Source organism: Leucopleurus acutus, assembly GCF_964270905.1.
Source record: "Leucopleurus acutus genome assembly, chromosome: 1".
NCBI lineage: Eukaryota > Metazoa > Chordata > Mammalia > Artiodactyla > Delphinidae > Leucopleurus > Leucopleurus acutus.
Window position 1 is genome coordinate 28,831,040 of NC_139142.1, and position 19,370 is coordinate 28,850,409.

The 19,370-nt window shown below is 37.9% G+C and overlaps 1 protein-coding gene across 2 annotated transcripts in view; it reads right to left on the reverse strand.

Annotated features, from left to right (window-relative positions):
• Positions 1 to 19,370, reverse strand: part of PSEN1 (presenilin 1) — a 77,005-nt gene that overhangs the window by 32,947 nt on the left and 24,688 nt on the right. For both annotated transcript variants that reach the window (XM_082852206.1, XM_082852205.1), the window contains exons 4-6: positions 11,133 to 11,386; positions 8,653 to 8,794; positions 479 to 546 (exon numbers count right to left, since the gene is read on the reverse strand). In XM_082852206.1, coding sequence (XP_082708332.1) covers positions 479 to 546; positions 8,653 to 8,794; positions 11,133 to 11,386 — 464 coding nt within the window. The remainder of the gene's footprint in view (positions 1 to 478; positions 547 to 8,652; positions 8,795 to 11,132; positions 11,387 to 19,370) is intronic.

Genomic DNA, 19,370 nt, shown 5'->3' on the forward strand with positions numbered 1-19,370 from the left:
ACAAGGCGGGCAAATCTCTGAGCCTCTATTCTCTTCAACAGAGCAGCTCCACTTTTTTCTATTTTATATGTGAAGTTCTCATGTAAGATTTCATTTGAGAGGCGAAAGACTAACTGATGAAATAATATAAAAGTTTAAAAATCAATTCATGTTTATACACATGCTTGAAATGCTTTAACATTCTGATTCAAAGATTATTACTAGAAGTAAAGAATACAGTAAATTCTTTACTAAAAAGACTTAGAATTAACTGTAGTCTTGAGTTCTTTCAGTTCTACTTATTATAAACAAGGTTCAACAAAAGAATATCCCTATCGATAATATTAACTAGTTGTATATATACCAAGTATGGCCTATACATGGAAACAATTATAATTTAAGAATAATTCATCAACAAAGTACATTTCTTTAAGTGACAAGTTATAGAGCCCAAATAAAGTTAATTTCTGAAAAACAGACCAAATATTTCACTACTTACCCCAAGTAAATGAATGAGAAAAAGAACAGCAACAATAGGGATGAAATAATAAGCCAGGCATGGATGACCTAGAAAAGAGTTTCAGTATAATTAACAGATCCCATAACCCTAAAAAAAATCCAAATTTCTTACTTCAAAAATTGTATACTACTTCTGTATATGTTATGATTTTCAAATGGCAAAACACAAGCAGCTTTGGGATCAGTGAATACCTATAACAGAACTCTTTGGTGCTGAACTACTCATAATATAAATAGAAATTTCACCAAAATACATGTAGACCTTTGTTCCTTTAGAAATAGGTAAAATTTTAAAAAGAAAAGAATACATTAAAAAAACCAAATTATTGAAGACAACCTATGGGACTTCCCTGGTGGCGCAGTGGTTAAAAATCCGCCTACCAATGCAGGGGACACAGGTTCGAGCCCTGGTCCGGGAAGATCCCACATGCCGTGGAGCAACTAAGCCCCTGCACCACAACTACTGAGCCTGCGCTCTAGGGCCCGTGAGTCACAACTACTGAGCCCGCGTGCCACAACTACCAAAGCCCGTGCACCTTGAACTCATGGTCTGCAACAAGAGAAGCCACCACAATAAGATGCCAGCGCACAGCAATGAAGAATAGCCCCCGCTCGCCACAACTAGAGAAAGCCCGCAAGCAGTAATGAAGACCCAACGCAGCCAAAATAAATAAATAAATAAATAAATAAAATTTTAAGGGTTATTGTGTTAAAAAAAACAAGACAAAGACAACCTACGGAATGGGAGAAAATATTTGCAAATGATATGACTGACAAGGGGTTAATATCCAAAATATATGAACAAACCAAAAAACTCAATGTCAAAAAACAAACAACCCAATCAAAAAATGGGCAGAAGGCCTAAAGAGACATTTTTCCAAAGAATACATACACACGGACAACAGGCACATGAAAAGATGCTCAATATTGTTAATTATTAGAGAAATGCAAATCAAAACGAGTTATCACCTCATACTTGTCAGAATAGCTATCATCAAAATGTCCACAAATAACAAGTATTGGTGAGGATGTGGAGAAAAGGGAACTTTTGTACCCTGTTGGTGGGAATGTAAATTTGTGCAGTCACTGTGGAAACCAGTATGGAGGTTCCTCAAAAAACTAAAAATAAAACTACCATATATTCCAGCAATTCCACTCCTGGGTATGTATCCAAGAAAAACAAAAACACTAATTTGAAAAGATACATGCACCCCTATGTTCATAGCAGCACTATTTACAACAGGCAAGATATGGAAGCTACTCAAATGTCCATCAACAGAAGAATGGATAAATAAGATGTGTACACACACACACACACACACACACACAGGAATATTATTCAGCCTTATAAAAGAATAAAATTCTTCCATTTGCAGCAATGTGGATGGACCTAGAGAGTATTAGGCTTAGTGAAGTAAGTCAGACAGAGAAAGACAAATACTGTATGATACCACTTATATGTGGAATCTAAAAAGTAATACAAATAAATGTACATGTAAAACAGAAACAGATGCACAGATATAGAAAACAGACTAGTGGTTACCAAAGGGGAATGGGAAGTGAGGGGTACAAATTAGAGGTATGCCAATGTTCACTGCAGCACTATTTACAATAGCCAGGACATGGAAGCAACCTAAATGTCCATCAACAGGCGAATGGATAAAGAAGATGTGGTACATACATACAATGGAATATTACTCAGCCATAAAAAAGAACAAAATAATGCCACTTGCAGCAACATGGATGGACCTAGAGATTGTCATACTGAGTGAAGTCAGACACAGAAAGACAAATATCATATGATATTGCTTATATGTGGAATCTAAAAATAAGAGTACAAATGAGCTTATTTACAAAACAGACGTAGACTCATAGATGTAGAAAACAAACTTACGGTTACCAGGGGATAAGGGTGGGGAGGGAAAAACTGGGAGAGTGGAATGGACATATACACACTACTATATATAAGATAGATAACTAATAAGAACCTGCTGTATAGCACAGTGGACTCTACTCAATACTCTGTAATGGCCTATATGGGAAAGAATCTGGAAAAAAAAAAAAGAGTGTATATATATAGACATATAACTGATTCACTTTGCTGAACTCCTGAAACCAACACAACATTGTAAATCAACTATACTCCAATAAAAATAAAAAAACAGAAACAAATAAGGGGTATGGGATTAGGAGGTACAAACCACTATGTATAAAATAGATAAGCAACAAGAATATATTTTATAGCACATGGAATTATAGCCATTATCTTGTAATAACTTTTTTTTTTTTTTTTTTTTTTTTGCTGTATGCGGGCCTCTCACTGTTGTGGCCTCTCCCGTTGTGGAGCACAGGCTCCGGACGCGCAGGCTCAGCGGCCATGGCTCACGGGCCCAGCCGCTCCGCCGCATGTGGGATCTTCCTGGACCGGGGCACAAACCCGTGTCCCCTGCATCGGCAGGCAGACTCTCAACCACTGTGCCACCAGGGAAGCCCTGTAATAACTTTTAATGGAGTATAATCTGTAAAAATAACGAATCACTATGCTGTATACCTGAAACTAATATAATACTGTAAATTAACTATACTTCGATTAAAAAAAATTATCAACAGAGTCAACAGTTAACATTTAAACTTTAAAGCAGCAATATTTTCAATGGAGGAATTTTGATGTATTTCTTATATAAACAATAAATTAATTGATAAATAATTGATAATAAATTGATAAAATAATTGATAAATCAAATTCAATAAAATTGAAAATCAGATATTCAGTTAAGTGACCTATGCACACATATTTTAACTGTACAGAGAAAACAGGTCGTCTAAATTACATAACCATTTGATAAAAGAATATTCTGAGGTTTCAATAAGTATTATTGAATCTGAGGTTTCAATAAGTATTGCTATGCTATGTTTATTTTACTTGGTTCATTAATAAGTTAATACTTATATGTCAGTCCATTAATATTATGCAGAATTCATATAGAACTATATAAATATTAGTCATTATTACTCATGTACAGCTTATTAATATGAGAAATAGAAACAGAACCTGATTTTTAATTAATTAAATAACTAATTTCTTTGGCCACGCCATGTGGCATGCGGGATCTGAGTTCCCCGATGAGGGGTCGAACCCGTGCCTCCTGCAGTGGAAGCGTGGAGTCTTAACCACTAGACCGCCAGGGAAGTCCCCACAACTTGATTTTTATAATCTATTACACACGATAAAAAAAATTATGGTAATTTTATGTAATGAGTATATTGGGGAAAATACTATACAAGCCAAAGAGTCTGGGGTTTTAAAAAATAGAATGGAGAAGCATGATAAATTGTCAGGTAAGTTTTAACCAAAAGTGAAATTATTTTGAGGTAGATACACCCATATGCTTTATGCTTTCAATGAACTTTACTGTTTAATGACAGGAGTTACTTAATCAACAACTTTCCCAAACATATCTCTTAATCAGAAAAGACCAAATCAAACCTTAAAGAAAAAGGAGAAAAGAAAAGCTCCAAATCAAGAATATTATTTTGTCTTCTTTTTTAAAAAAAACTCCCCCACACGCCTCCCAGATCCAGTTGTTCCAATTATCTCACTCTAAGCTATCAAAATCTAGTTGTTACTAATGTTAACATTAGAATCTATGTTAATTTTGTCTTGTGGTTCCATTTTGATCACTCAAGGTGATCTGTGATTGTTAATTCTTTTGAAGAAAAGATTTCTTAAAAATTCTTTCTTTCTTTAAAACAATTTTATAAAATGTTACAATTTGGGAAAAGGTCAAAAGAGTGGCTTTACATCACTAAAGCTGGTATTCCTTTGACATTTAAATATTCTAAATTGACTATCCGAATACAACAAATTTAATATCTGGTGTTCCTCCATAAAAACCTCCCCTAACATTTTTTTAAAATTTTATTTATTTATTCATTTATTTAATTTTTGGCTGCATTGGGTCTTCGCTGCTGCACGCGGGCTTTCTCTAGTTGCAGTGAGCGGGGTCTACTCTTTGTTGTGAGGCGCAGGCTTCTCACTGTGGTGGCTTCTCTTGTTGCAGAGTACAGGTTCTAGGCACGCAGGCTTCAGCAGTTGTGGCACACGGGCTTCAGTAGTTGTGGCTTGCGGGCTCTAGAGCACAGACTCAGTAGTTGTGGTGCACGGGCTTAGTTGCTCTGCGGCATGTGGGATCTTCCTGGACCAGGGCTTGAACCCGTGTCCCCTGCATTGGCAGGCGGATTCTTAACCACTGCGCCACCAGGGAAGCCCCTCCCCTAACATTTTATTCTAAAACTTTTCAAACACACAATGAACCACTGCCCAGATACCACCAAAATTCTACCATTCACATTTTGCTGTACTTGCTTTGCAACACATCTATCCATCTCTCCACCCATTAGCCCATTTTAATACATATCAAAGTAAACTGAAGACACCTGTACATTTCCCTCTAAGTACTTCAACTTTAGTAAAATATTCTAAAGGGAGTCCTTACTCTAGTTTATCTGCAAAAAAAAAAAAAAATAAGCAGAAATGAATCTTCCCACCTGCATCCCAGCCCATCACAAGTGTTAGCTTTAGAAATAATCCAAGTTATAAAACTAAAAAGTATATATTACAAAACAGAAAAACTTTAAAGAGTGGGAGATGTACACTGGTATTCCATACTGAGCTCCAAATTAAGGGTTAGACTAAATATTATGTACAAGAAATCCTCCACTTTCTTAAGAAATGCTTTTTACCTTGTTTTATGGGGGAAAGGGCAAGGGAACATGGGAATGTTTTCTATTTAAAAAAAACAGCATTTTTCTGAATACAAAGTAACATATGCTTATAACATATAGAAAATATAGAAACACTAAAAGAAAAAACAATTCCCACTGACCAATGAGAACCAAAGTTGACATTAACATTTCCTTTCAGACATGTTTTCTGTCTGCATATGCAAAGACCTTTTAAAAAAATTAGAATCAGGTAATAGAAAATTCTACATTCTGCTTTTTAAATTAATTTTTTATTAAAGACAAATTCTCATCCCACCAAATATTTTTTTAAAATATGATTTTTAAATAACTAAATAATAGTCTACTTACATGGATGAACCCACAATTTAACTTTTCCCTTATGCATGGAATTTGTGGGGTTTTCCTTCTTTTTCCAATTATATTTTATGCTAGGAGTAATATCTAGTATGCAAATATTTTCCAGTATTTTTAACTCTGGGATAAATCATGAAAGCAAAATACAGAACCAAAGTGTACAAACATTTTCTAATTACTGACTATTGATACATACTGGCTTAGTGACTCCACGAAAAAGGCCTGATTAACCTTCACCAAGTCAATAAGTTAAATATGTTAATTTGTTATTTTAATATATATATTTTTTGCTAGTGAGAAAACACACATACACCTCTCTCTCCCTCTCTCTTCCTCTCCCTCTCCTGGCCATCTATATTTCCTTCATAATTTCTCTGCTTGGATTTTTAAAATTTCTTATTAGGATGTTCATAATTTTAATTATTTATAACTGCTCTTCATATGGTAAAAATATTAGCACTCTGCCTGTAATAATGGTTGTAAATTGTCTTCTTATTTAGATTAATCACTAATGTTATGATTTTCTGAATTATTACCTAAATTCAAAGCCTCTTCTGATGATGACTATATAACACCTTCCCTTTTTCTAGATCAGGTGGTAAAACAGGCCTTTCTCACATTCCTACAATCCCTAGTTCAGCTTTCCTATGCTAAAGGCTCTGAAAGAAAAGAGCCCCTGCTTCAGTACAGAACAGCAAGGATCTCCTCTAAACACTGAACTATCTAGGCCAGAAATCATGTGACTTTAGTAAGCTATACAGTTTCATCTATAACAAATGATATATAATAATTAACTGCCTTTTCCATTTCTTCCTTTTTGAGGTTTGTTTGGTCTTTTAGCTTCTTGTGCTTCTCAAAGACATTGCACAATCAACCACTGACACACAAATCCTCAGGGCTTATTACCAAACAGGTCCTGGCAAGTTTCTGAATTTCTGACTCAAAAGCTCCTTTTATTTTTATACTAGGAGTCAAAATCAACAACTTGTTTCTATAGAATTGGCTGTGTTTGCTAAGACTTGAATATTAAAAAGCAAAAGAAAACAACACAAAAATGAATGGGTGAACGTGGAAATCCAGCTAAGTATAAACCTTTTAGATTGTCTAATATGAAGCATTAACTAAAATATGCACAAAACTGACCAAAAATACATCAGGATAAGTTCCAGTTCTACCTACCGAATACAACTACAAAACCTGGATCGAATGCGTGCAGCTGCCAGTAGGCTGGGGAGTCAGAAGTACCAGGAAGCCAGCGATGAGTTTACCACTCTTTCCCTCCAGTACTACCCTCCTCCACCTGAACTCAATATAACCCAAGTGGACATTAGCAAGACTATGAGCTCCAGGAGAAGCCCTCTAAGTTCCTGCTAGCAAAGCAGAAAGAGGTCTCCTAACACCAAAGAAGAATGCAAAACCCCAGGTGACTCCCAATAACATGTGAGGAACAAAAGTAGCATATAATCCAGATACAAGTCACAAAGAAAGTCCAATAAAGCAGAGAAATGGAACTGGCAGGTAAACACTTATATGTAAACAAATATATATAGTGGAAAAAAAAAAGATAAAGTAATTGAGACATGAGCATATTTAAGCAGGGGGAGGAGTATGCTTCTCAACATGGGTTTACATCATTTGCTCTTTGGCTCTCTGAGTGTTGATGACTACCTGTCGCCATCACACACATCTTTTGTCTTCAATCTCTAGATTCTGATGTCAGACTGCAAATGGTCATCACTTAGGTTAATACTTCCACCCACTCAACAAACAAGGTTAAACTCTGTAAAATTTTAGAGTTTGTGAACACTGAAAAAGTATTCCATCTTATTAATAATCAACTAAATGCAAATTAAGACATTTTTGCTTTGCCTATGAGGGTTAGCACATATTTTTTTTAAAAAAATTAAACGCTGGTGAAGGTGGGGTAAGACAGCCTCTTTCACTACCAGTGTTAAGTACAAATTGATACTATCATCTTGAAAACAAAATTCTGCATAGCAAGACAGTTAAAAATATGCAGATAATTTGCTCCAGAAATTCTGTGCCTAGGATTTTACCCTAATAATTTGAAAAACGGAAAAGTTCTATGCATAAAGACATTCATTGCTTTTTAGAAGAGTGAAAATCTGGAAACAACTTAAATGTCCAAATTAGGGGAAGTGAATTACAATACACTCATTGAGTCAAATATTATGTAACCATTAGACATATTTGCTAAGAATTTATAATATGGAAAAATGCTTATGCCAAAGTAAAAGTTAAAAAAGGACACATACTGATTATGCATTTGATTTTAACCATGTTAAAGAATATACAGAAGTAAATACTAAAAAGAGAGTAGAATTCAATATTTGAAAAGTTAATATTTCTTTTATTTGAGAATGAGCCTAAAGGTTCATGACCTGTAATAATCTGTCCTTTTTCTGAGGCATGAATCTGAAACACGTGCCAGGTAGCTGAAATTCACAAGCAAGTCACTTAGGTAGAGAGTGAGGTAGGGGACCAGAGGCTGGGCGGGCTGGGCCTGTGTCTTTCCTGCACAACCTCCCCTGCCTTTGTTTCCCAAGTAAAGAATTTGTGTTCCTGCAGAAGAGAGAGAGGGAATGGACACCTACGAATTTAGAACCGGGAATTCGGCCAGTCATCAATGAGTTTAACAACAGCAGCTGAAGGTGGCTTTGCTGTTCTGTACTCAAGTTGCGAATCTGAATTTTTGTAGTTACAAGTTATTTTACGGAGACAATTATATGCTACAGTGCTATCTGTCAATGAGGGAATTCACAAAGGTTCAGGATATATCCTTCTGGAATGTCCGAAGTATACAGCAAATCAAAACGTTAAAACCATTTAGAGTGTGATATTATATGAAAACATTTGTTTTTCATTTATGCCTTTTTGTATTTTTTAAATGTTCCACAAATGAGGGGGGGAAACTAAAATTAACTTAGTTCTAGAATATAAGACCTTTTTCTTTACTAGACCAAGTAAGGTGACAACAAAACCCAACCATGAAAAGAAGATGGTGGAAAGCAAAGCTCTGTGTCTCATGCTCACCTTATAGCACCTGTATTTATATAGAACCACCAGGAGAATAGTCATGATGACAATGACGCTGATCATGATAGCAGCATTCAGAATTGAGTGCAGGGCTCTCTGCCCCACAGTCTCGGTGTCTTCTGTGAATGGCGTATAGATTCTAAAATAAAATAAAACACAAAAGCCCCAGGTAAGTGTTAATGGAGATTCCAAATTACATGCTCTCCAACACCAGTTTTGTTTCCTTGATTCAACTGATATAAGTCACTTTTTTCCATCTCATCAATCTAACCAAGAGTTTTTAACCTAATAAAAATAGCTATATGCTAAAATAAGTCCTTCAGAATAAAAGGAGATAGGTAAAATATGGAGGTGGACCTATGTGAGCCAGACACTGGCTCCATCTAGTGGATGATTTATACCGAAATAATTACCTCATCAAATGTTCTTTCTCCACAGCTTATTAGTGATTTGTTAAAGTACCAGATTCTGATAACCAATGAGAACCTACTACACAGCACAGAGAACTCTATACTCAGTGCTCTGTGGTGACCTAAATGGGAAGGAAATCCGAAAAAGAGGGGATATATGTATATGTATAGCTGATTCACTTTGCTGTACAGCAGAAACCAACACAACATTGTAAAGCAACTATACTCCGAAAACATTGGAAAAAAAAAAAAAAAAGTACCAGATTCTGCCATAAACTACCTAGGCTACAAGTGGTTGTCAGAGGAAGGTAAAATGGCTGGTAATTATCCTTCATCTGTACGGTGACTGCAACTGAAGTTGTCTTGAGATAATGTCACATATCCAGCTTGCCCTTGCTTCTCATTCACATAAAAACACTTTTATCCCAGGTACCAATGTTCCCAGTAGAAGACTTTATTTCTGCCTCCCCTACAGTTATGTGTGGCCATGAGAATAAGTAATGGCCAATGAGTTATAGGCAGATGTGTTGTGTGGAACTTCTAAGGGAGGAGTTAGTTCTGCTGAGAGTCACGTCTCATGTCCTTTTCTCCCCCACTCCTTCCTGCTGTCTGAATGAAGTCTGGGGCTCCAGCACCGATACTGGACCCCGAAATAACCTAGAGGGTAGAAGCCAAAAAAGAAGGGACAAAGGAGCCTCAGTCCTTGATGAAGAGAAGCCACTACACAATCTGAACTACTACCTCTGCACTACTCTGTGGGAGACAGAGAAAATATGTGCATCATTCAAACCAGATGTTTTGATTTTCTTTCTTTTGGCCGCACCACACGGCTTGCAGGATCTTAGTTCCCCAACCAGGGATCGAAGCCGGGCCCCGGCAGTTCCCTAACCACAGGGAATTCCCTGTTTTGATTTTCTATAATGGGCTCAGCAAACTTTCTGTAAAAAACTAGAGAGTAAATATTTTAAGCTTTGTGTGTCATATGGTCTCTGTTGCAACCACTCAACTCTGCCACTGTAGTATGAAAGCAGCCATAGACAATATATAAACGAATGGACATGGCAGCGTTCCAATTAAAACTTCATTTACAAAAGGAGGTGGCAGGCAGATCTGGCCTGTGGGGCATAGCTTGCTAACCCCTGTTCTTTAATATGCAGCCAAACCTAACTCTAACTTACAGAGATAATATTCCCCAACCTCTTTTGGTTGTTTCCAATCCCTGTCCTTCACTCACTGTCTTACCCTTTCTCCCAAAAGGTTAAAAGCTTGGCTTTCAGAACCCCACAGAGTTTTCCAGACACTCGCCAATTTCGAAATTCATTTAAAACTTTTTGAGCCCCATAAAAGTCCTAGAGACAGAACTAGGTGACATCTGAATCAAAGCATTTTTCTTGGAGACAAAGGGTCGACACCAACGGCACCAGAGAAATCTACATGACAGTTCCACAAACACTTAGTGCCAGCCTGCATTGCTTCTTCATCCTTTCATTGAACAACTTTTTTTTTTTGCTGAGCATTTATTACATACCTCACCCTGGAAATAAAGTTTCCTCACAGGCCTCATAGTACAGAAGGAAACCAAGCATTAAATAATGAAAATAAATAAATACTTGCATATCGTAACAAGTGAAAAAAGAACAGGTTGCTATGAGAAAGGATACCAGGAAGGACCTAATTCTGTTAGGAGGATCAGGGCAGTTATCTTTTAGGATTCAACATTTAAGCCAAGATGAGAAGGATGATAGGAATTAATCCACCAAAGTTAGAAAAGGAAAAGAACATTCCAGGGAGAAGAACAATGGGCCCGTGGCCCTGAGGTGGTAAAATCACTACTCAACTGCTCAATTCCAAATAAGTCCAACCCTATCTAGGGACGCCACATAAAAAATATAATTCTGCAGCTTTCACTTTCTCTACTTAAAGCATCATCTGCTTTTGGCCATCAGAGAGGATGGACTCCCTAGCCTTCATGTCCCTTCAGTGCAGAGGCCTTCAAGGTGGTGATGACACGCTATGAAGGACAGTACGCTGGCCTTGAGCATAATGATACACAACACTCATACGTACAGCTGCCCATCCTTCCGGGTATAAAAGCTGACTGATTTGATGGTGGCCACGACCACCACCATACAGAGAGTCACGGGGACAAAGAGCATGATCACATGTTTGGCGCCATATTTCAACGTCAGCTCCTCATCTTCCTCTTCCTCTTGTTCCACCACCTGCTGTGAGTTACCGGGGGCTCGGCCATTGGATAACGACTCAGAGTTGCCATGCCTCCGCCTCTCGCTGCCGTGCTCATGCCGCTCTCTACTGTCATTCTAAAAGCACAAGAGAGACTTGTTCAGTAAATTAGACTCCCAGTAGAATCAAGGTGCTCTATATCAAAAACAGAAAATTTAATGATTAGACCCGAGATTATCAACAGGCCCCTTATTACATGAGTTCCAAAAACCTGAGGCAAGAAAGAATCAATTTACAAGAAGTATGCAGTTTAAAAGCCAAGATTATTTACCACTGTCCACTGAAGGAACCCAGGTCCTCCCTTTCACCTGGCTCATGGCTTACCTCATTCTCACCTTCCATTCTCAACCTAATACAATTGTACTCATCCTTTGAGGTTTGACTTAAAAACGACACCTGCATGAAGCCTTCTTTACTTGCTGCAGCTGCAAGCAGAGTACGCTCACCTTTTTCAAAATCATGAAGTGCTTTCTACCTGTGGTTTCATATCAGTTATACCAGGAACTATCTCACCTTCATTATTTTTTTTAATATATATATTTATTTATTTACTTTTGGCTGCATTGGGTCTTTGTTGCTGCACGCAAGCTTTCTCTAGTTGCGGTGAGCGGGGGCTACTCTTCGTTGCGGTGTGTGGGCTTCTCATGGCGGTGGCATCTCTTGTTGCAGAGCACGGGCTCTAGGTGCGCGGGTTTCAGTAGTTGTGGCACGCGGGCTCAGCAGCGGTGACTCGCGGTCTCTGGAGTGCAGGCTAAGTAGCTGTGGTGCATGGGTTTAGTTGCTTAGTCGCTCCGCGGCATGTGGGGTCTTCCCGAACCAGGGGTCAAACCCATGTCCCCTGCATTGGCAGGCAGATTCTTAACCACTGCACCACCAGGGAAGTCCCTCACCTTCATTATTAATAAGACTTAAAAATCCTTGAAGTGATTTATGAGGGATCTCTCGGTATTATTTCTTACCATCTACAGTTATCTCAAAAAATATTCAATTAAAAAAAAACCTTTACAGAGAGAACCTACAACTTAATTCTGATGCCCTCCCACCCTGTCCCCACCCCATTCCCATCTTGCCCTGTATAGAGGAAGAGAACAATAAATATGTGATGAATAAAGGAATGGAAGTAGAACTTCCTTAGATTCTACTTTCCTCTTAACATAACCACCACTTTGTTACTTATAAATCCTTATCCTGGGTTTATCCTTTCCTATTCTTCAAGTTCAGTTTCCTTTTTGGTATTACTGTATCTAAAACTCACTTTTTGTAAAGGGTAGGATGAATCCCAAGAGCACTAACAGCAACAGCAAAATAAAAATAATAAAACAAAAGGAGAAAAATAACAGAGAAGTAAATAAAACAGGAGATGGAAGTAGACTGATAGTCACTGTTGCTGATAAGATAAAATCAGCTCAGTTAAGACAGGGTTCTCTGAGGAAGCTCATGTGAGAACATGCCACTCTTGTACCTCATTTTTGACTAGAGTTTAACCAAGTATCACTACAGAGGAATACTATTATTCAATAAAAATACATAACATGCTTAATAATAGCTTAAAATTATTACAAGGTACAATGGATTGTGATATGTCCTTTTTTTTTTTTTTTTTTTGGCTGCACTGCACGGCTTGCAGGATCTTAGTTCCCCGACCAGGGACTGAACCCGTGCCCTTGGCTGTGAGAGTGCAGAGTCTCAACCACCAGGCCACCAGGGGAGCCCTGAGGTGTGTTTTACATTTAATTCTCACAGCCACCTCATCATCACCACTTTACAGGCAAGGCTAGTAAGTGTTACAGAAATGGTTTGAACCTAGGTGTAACAGACTGTAGAAATCAAGTTTTTAACGCCCTCTCAATTTGCCATTCACAAGACAACATGGAAGCTCTGCACACTCAATGTGGGCTTTCTCTTTCCTTTGACTTTCAATTTATTCATTCCACAAGTAATCGGAATTCTATATTCCAGGTATTCTGCTGTGGCAATACTGAAATTAAAAAGATCTAGGTGCTGTCCTTAAGTAGCTCATGAGATAGTTTTAACATAGGAGAAATGTTATACTAGAGATGTGAACAAAGTGCTACAGGACTGATTAATTTTGTATGATCAAGAAAGGCAACATATGGTGGGAATGTAAATTGGTACAGCCACTATGGAAAACAGTCTGGAGGTTCCTTGAAAAACTAAAAATAGAGTTGCCATATGATCCAGCAATCCCACTCCTGGGCATATATCCAGACAAAACTCTAATTTGAAAAGATACATGCACCCCAATGTTCACAGCAGCACTGTTTACTAACCAAGATACGGATGCAACCTAAATGTCCATCAACAAATGAATGGATAAAGAAGATGTGGCATATACATATATGCAACACACACACACACACACACACACACACACACACACACACAATGGAATATTACTCAGCCATAAAAAAGAATGAAATAATGCCATTTGCAGCAACATGGATGGACCTAGAGATTATCATACAAAGTGAAGTAAATCAGAAAGAGAAAGACAAGTATCATATGATCTCACTTATATGCAGAATCTAAAATATGATACAAATGAACATATTTACAAAACAGAAGCAAACCCACAGACATAGAAAACAAACTTATGGTTACCAAAGGAGAAAGGGGGTAGAGGAGGGATAAATTAGGAGTTTGGGATTAGTAGATACAAACTACTATAAATAAAACAGATAAACAACAAAGTCCTACTGTATAGCACAAGGAACTATATTCAATACCCTGTAATAAACCACAATGGAAAATAATCTGAAAAAGAAAAAAAAAATATATATATATGTATAACAATCACTTTGCTATACACCTGAAACTAACACAACATTGTAAATCAACTATATGTCAATAAAAAATTAAGAATAAAATAAAATAAAAAAGAAACACAACATAAAAGATATAATTCTTGAGCAGAAAGTGAATGGGCTCCTGGCAGAGACAACATGTAGAGTGGCACAGGCCTATGCAGAAAATCAGTGAGTACTCCTAAGGGGGCTGGAGGACAGGGTGGTCAGGGCTGATGGCAGGAAAGGAAGGTTAGGAACAGGTTGTAAAGAACCTTGTTTGCCATGCCAGGGACTTCAACCTTTGTCCTGTAGGAAACAGAAAGTCATAAAAATTGTTAAGGTTGAGGAAGTGACACATCAGATTATGTTTCATTTTCAAGAAACTTGACTGAGTGACGATGGAAAATAGGAGAGGTATGAGAAGAATATTTCAGAAGTGGAATTGACAGGGCTTTGTGGCAAATTACATGTGAATGGTCAGGAAGGAGTCAAGGATGACTCTGGAGGTTTAGGCATAAGGGACTAGGAAGGTGGTGATGGCATTGATAGATATAGGGAACACAAGAAGATGAGCAGGCTAGAGGAGAGGAGAGAGATTTTAGTTAGGGAGATAGGTGAATCTGAAGTACCTACAACCAGGCAGGAAAGTCCAAAGGCAGTTAATAAGAATTTCAAGCTCAGAAGAGAGTTGGGGGAAGTCATTAGTTTCCATTGCTATGCAAGTGGATGAAATCTCAGGGAGAAAGTATAGATCGACATGTTGGTCATTAATGTACTACAACAGCTGTGGAAGGAAAAATACAGAGTGGGATGACGACCAACGAGAGAAGCAGCAGGTTATTCATAAATCATAATGGACTGGGGATTGAATGGAAACTGAGAAATTAGAGGCAATCATTCCTTGAAGTAAAACAAAAACAAAAAAAGTGACAACAGAAGGGATTCAAATTTGAAAAAGTTATTTTAGAGACTTAAGCATACTTGTCAGGTCAAAGTATAGAATTAGGATTAGAGTAAAAGGGTGATGATACAAGACAGAGAGACGATAATTAATGAAACAGGGTAAGGGATAAATGGCGGAGAAGAGAAGGAGAGAGAAAAGTTGGCCTTACAAAGGCACTGGTGCCCTCTGCCTCAGTCTGACCTCATGGAGAAAACATTTATGAAGACTCAAGCCCTATGAGGAGCGGAAAGGAAACTACTGCAAAGCACAAAAGATAAAAATATGTATACCACTCACCAAGAAAGATAATTTTTGCCGAACACAAGTCACTAAAGTTCAGTAGGAAGGAAATGGTTATGAGGAAGGTGGGATCTGGAAAACACGGGTATAGTGTGATTGATAGCTGAGGAGCAGGAGGGTTGAGGGAATTCATACTTCTATTTTCTTAGAAGGAGGTGACTACGTCATACGCTAAGAATGTTATGTTTGTGACTAATATTCAGCAATACAATTACGACCAACTTGATGGGCTGATTAATGTTCAATATAAACTAAAATGCAAGTAATAACATCTCCCTTTATAGAGTATTTACAAAGCATTTATATAATTTAGTATTATATAATTGATATAAAGTACTTATATAATTTACAAAGCACTCTCACGTCATCTTATTTATTCTTTTCATATATTGGAAGGTTTTGGCAGATGAACACTAAAGCAACTGGTCCAAAATCTCACAGCCAGAAAACAGCAGAGGCAGGAATCAAATCCAAGTCTCTTGCTTCAAAACCTGAGTTCTTGCTATGGCACCACAGCTGTCCTACCAGCCTACGTGAGCTGTAACTGGGTGAGCCTAGCATGAAAGCGGCAATCATAAAATGCCTGTTTATGGTACTCTACTGGATGTTCCGGTTTATGATGAACATTAGCGAGCCCCACCCTGCCCTGCCCCTGGAGCTGATACGGGGATACTAGAGCACTGTTTCTCTCTCTCTCTCTCTCTCTCTCTCTCTCTCTCTCTCTCTCTCACATACACACACACACCCCTTCATCTTTATAGTAATACTTCAGATACTGTTTTAAAAACTAACCATATTATTGTCTTCTAAAGTATAATTTATTTATTTAAACAGGTAAAAAATACATACGGTTCTAAAGCCAGGAAGTATACAGTAAAAAACCTCCCACTTAACTATCTACTTAGTTTCCTAATCCCCCAGGTTACCACTGTCACTGTTCTCGGCAAATCTTTTTAAAGTTTCCTTATGCATATACAAGCAAATACAAATATATATTCTCATTCCCCTTGTCCACACAAATGGTAGCACAATAAATGCACTGTCCTGTACTTTGCTTTCTTTTTTGAACTATGTATCTTAGAGAGTTTTTTACACATCAGTAAAGAATATCCTTATTCACTAAAAAAAATTTTTTTTTAGCCAGCTGTATAGTTAGTATATGACTATATCATAATTTAATAGGCCAATCCTCTAATGATGGACATTAAACTTGTTTCCAACTTTTTGCCGTTCCAAACACTGCTGCAATGAATGCCCCCTGTAAGTTACTTCACGTGTATGGGGGCATATTTGCAGGATAAATTCCCTAAAGTAAAAGTAAAAGTACGGGGTCAAAGTATACACACATTTGAAATCCTGATTTATACTGCCAAATAGTCCTCTTTATGGGTTGTACCAGTTTAAAGTCTAAGCAATGCAGGAGAGTGCCTGTTTCAACAAGCCCTTGTCAACATAGTAAGCTATGAGAGGCCTGAATTTATACCAGTTTGACAGGTATTAAAATATGGGATCTCAGTGTAATTTTAACTTTTACGTCTCTTATTATTAGAAAAGATGAGGTTTTTTTTTTTTTTTTTTGCGGTATGCAGGCCTCTCACTGTTGTGGCTTCTCCCGCTGCAGAGCACAGGCTCAGCGGCCATGGCTCACGGGCCCAGCCGCTCCGCAACATGTGGGATCCTCCTGGAACGGGGCACGAACCCGTGTCCCCTGCATCGGCAGGTGGACTCTCAACCACTGCGCCACCAGGGAAGCCCTGAGTATTTTTTTTAATGAACTAAGTATTCATATCCTTTGTCATCTTTCTATTTGGCTTATGGTACTTTGTTTTAATTAAAACTTATTAATTTAAAAAAGTGAATGTACAAGGATATAGCAGTCAACAAGACTGCCCTCATGAAATGATTTCAAGCAGGGGAAAACAGATAATAAACAAGATAATTACAGATTGGAACAGTACTATAATAGAGTGATGTGATAAATACATAGAATGGGACTACTTTCAAGTAATGTGACCAGAGAATATCTTTCTGAGGAAGTGACATTTGAGCTGAGACCTGAAGGATGAAAAGATGTGACAGGGCTTTGGTACTGTAAAGGATTAACTCAGCAGGTCAGGGGTGTCCAAACCCTGCACACACCAAAGAAAGATCTGGTCTGCTTCCTAGGAGATAACCTCTAAGCCCTTGGAATAGGCTGCCTGTTAAGAGTGTTTCTGTTTACATGAGGCCTTGGGTCACATTATTAACAATGTGATCCATGGTGGGAATTTTGGGCTACATGGTATCTGCTTGACCTTAGGAGGGGCTACAGAACTATGTTCAGACATGTCTACATGACCAACCCCCAATAAAACTCCTGGACACCAAGGCTCAAGTATGCTTCCCTGGTGAGCAATACTGCGTGCATGTTGTCTCACACTGTTCCTGGGAGAATTAAGCACCGTTCGCATGACTCCATTGGGAGAGGACAACTGGAAGCTTGGGCCTGGTGTCTCCTGGATCCTTGCCCTTTGTGCCTTTTTCTGTAGCTAACTTTAATCTTTGCCTTTTCACTGTAATAAATTGTAACAGTGAGTATAACGGCTTTTCTGAGATCTGTGGGTCCTTCTACTACCTGATCACTGAACCTGAGCATGGTCTTGAGGAACCCCAAATATATGTGTACACTGAAAACTATAAAATATTGCTAAGAGAAATTAAAGATCAAAAGAAAAAATAGACAAATGGGACTACATCAAACTTTAAAACTTCTGTGCATCAAAGAAACAAACAGTAAAAAGGCAACCACAGAATGGAAGAAAATGTTTGCAAATTACATACCTGATAATAGGTTAATATCCAGAATATATAAAGAACTCCTAAAATTTAACAACAAAGAAACAAATAATCTGATTTTAAAATGGCAAAAGACTTGAATAGACATTTCTCCAAAGAATATATACAAACGGCCAACAAGCATAAGAAAAGATGCTCAATATCACTATTCATCAGAGAAATTGAAATGAAAACTAAAATGAGATATCTTATATGCATTAGGATGGCTACTACCAAAAAAACAGAAAATAACAAGTATTAGCAAGGGTGCAGAGAAATTGAAGCCCTGTTGGCGGGAATGTAAAATGGTACAGCCGCTATAGGAAACAGTAAGCAGGTTCCTCAAAAAAATTAAAAACAGAATTGTCATATGATTCAGCAACCCTGCTTCTAGTTACATATCCAAAAGAATTAAAAGTAGTATCTCAAAGAGATATTTGTGCACCCATGATCACTGCAGCATTATTCACAAGAGCCAGGAGACAGAAGAAACTCAAATGTCTATCAATAGACAGATAAAGGAAATGTGATACATATGTACAATGGAATATTATTCAGCCTTAAAAGAGAAGGAAATCGGGCTTCCCTGGTGGCGCAGTGGTTTAGAGTCCACCTGCCGATGCAGGGGACACGGGTTCGTGCCCTGGTCCGGGAAGATCCCACATGCCGCGGAGCGGCTGGGCCCGTGAGCCATGGCTGCTGAGCCTGCGCATCCGGAGCCTGTGCTCCACAACGGGAGAGTCCACAACAGTGAGAGGCCCATGTACCGCAAAAAAAAAAAAAAAAAAGAGAAGGAAATCGTGTCACTTGCTGAAACATGGATGAATCTTGAGGACATTATACTGTGAAATAAGCAAGTCACAAAAAGACAGATACTGCATGATTCCACTTATATGAAGTATCTAAAGTAGTCCAACTCAAATAAAAGTGTAACTGTGGTTGCTAGGGGCTGTGGGGATGGGGAAATAGGAAGTTGTTCAATAGGTGCAGAGTATCAGTTTTGCAAGTTGAAAAAGTTCTAGAAATCTACTGTGCCAGAATGTGAATACAGTTAACACTACTGAACTGTACACTTAAAAATGGTTAAGATGGTAAAGTTTAAAATTTATGTCATGTCATTTATCACAATTAAAATAAATTTTTTAAAGACCTAAATTTTTGATAAACGTAGAGCTATACTGTGTATTCATGGATTGA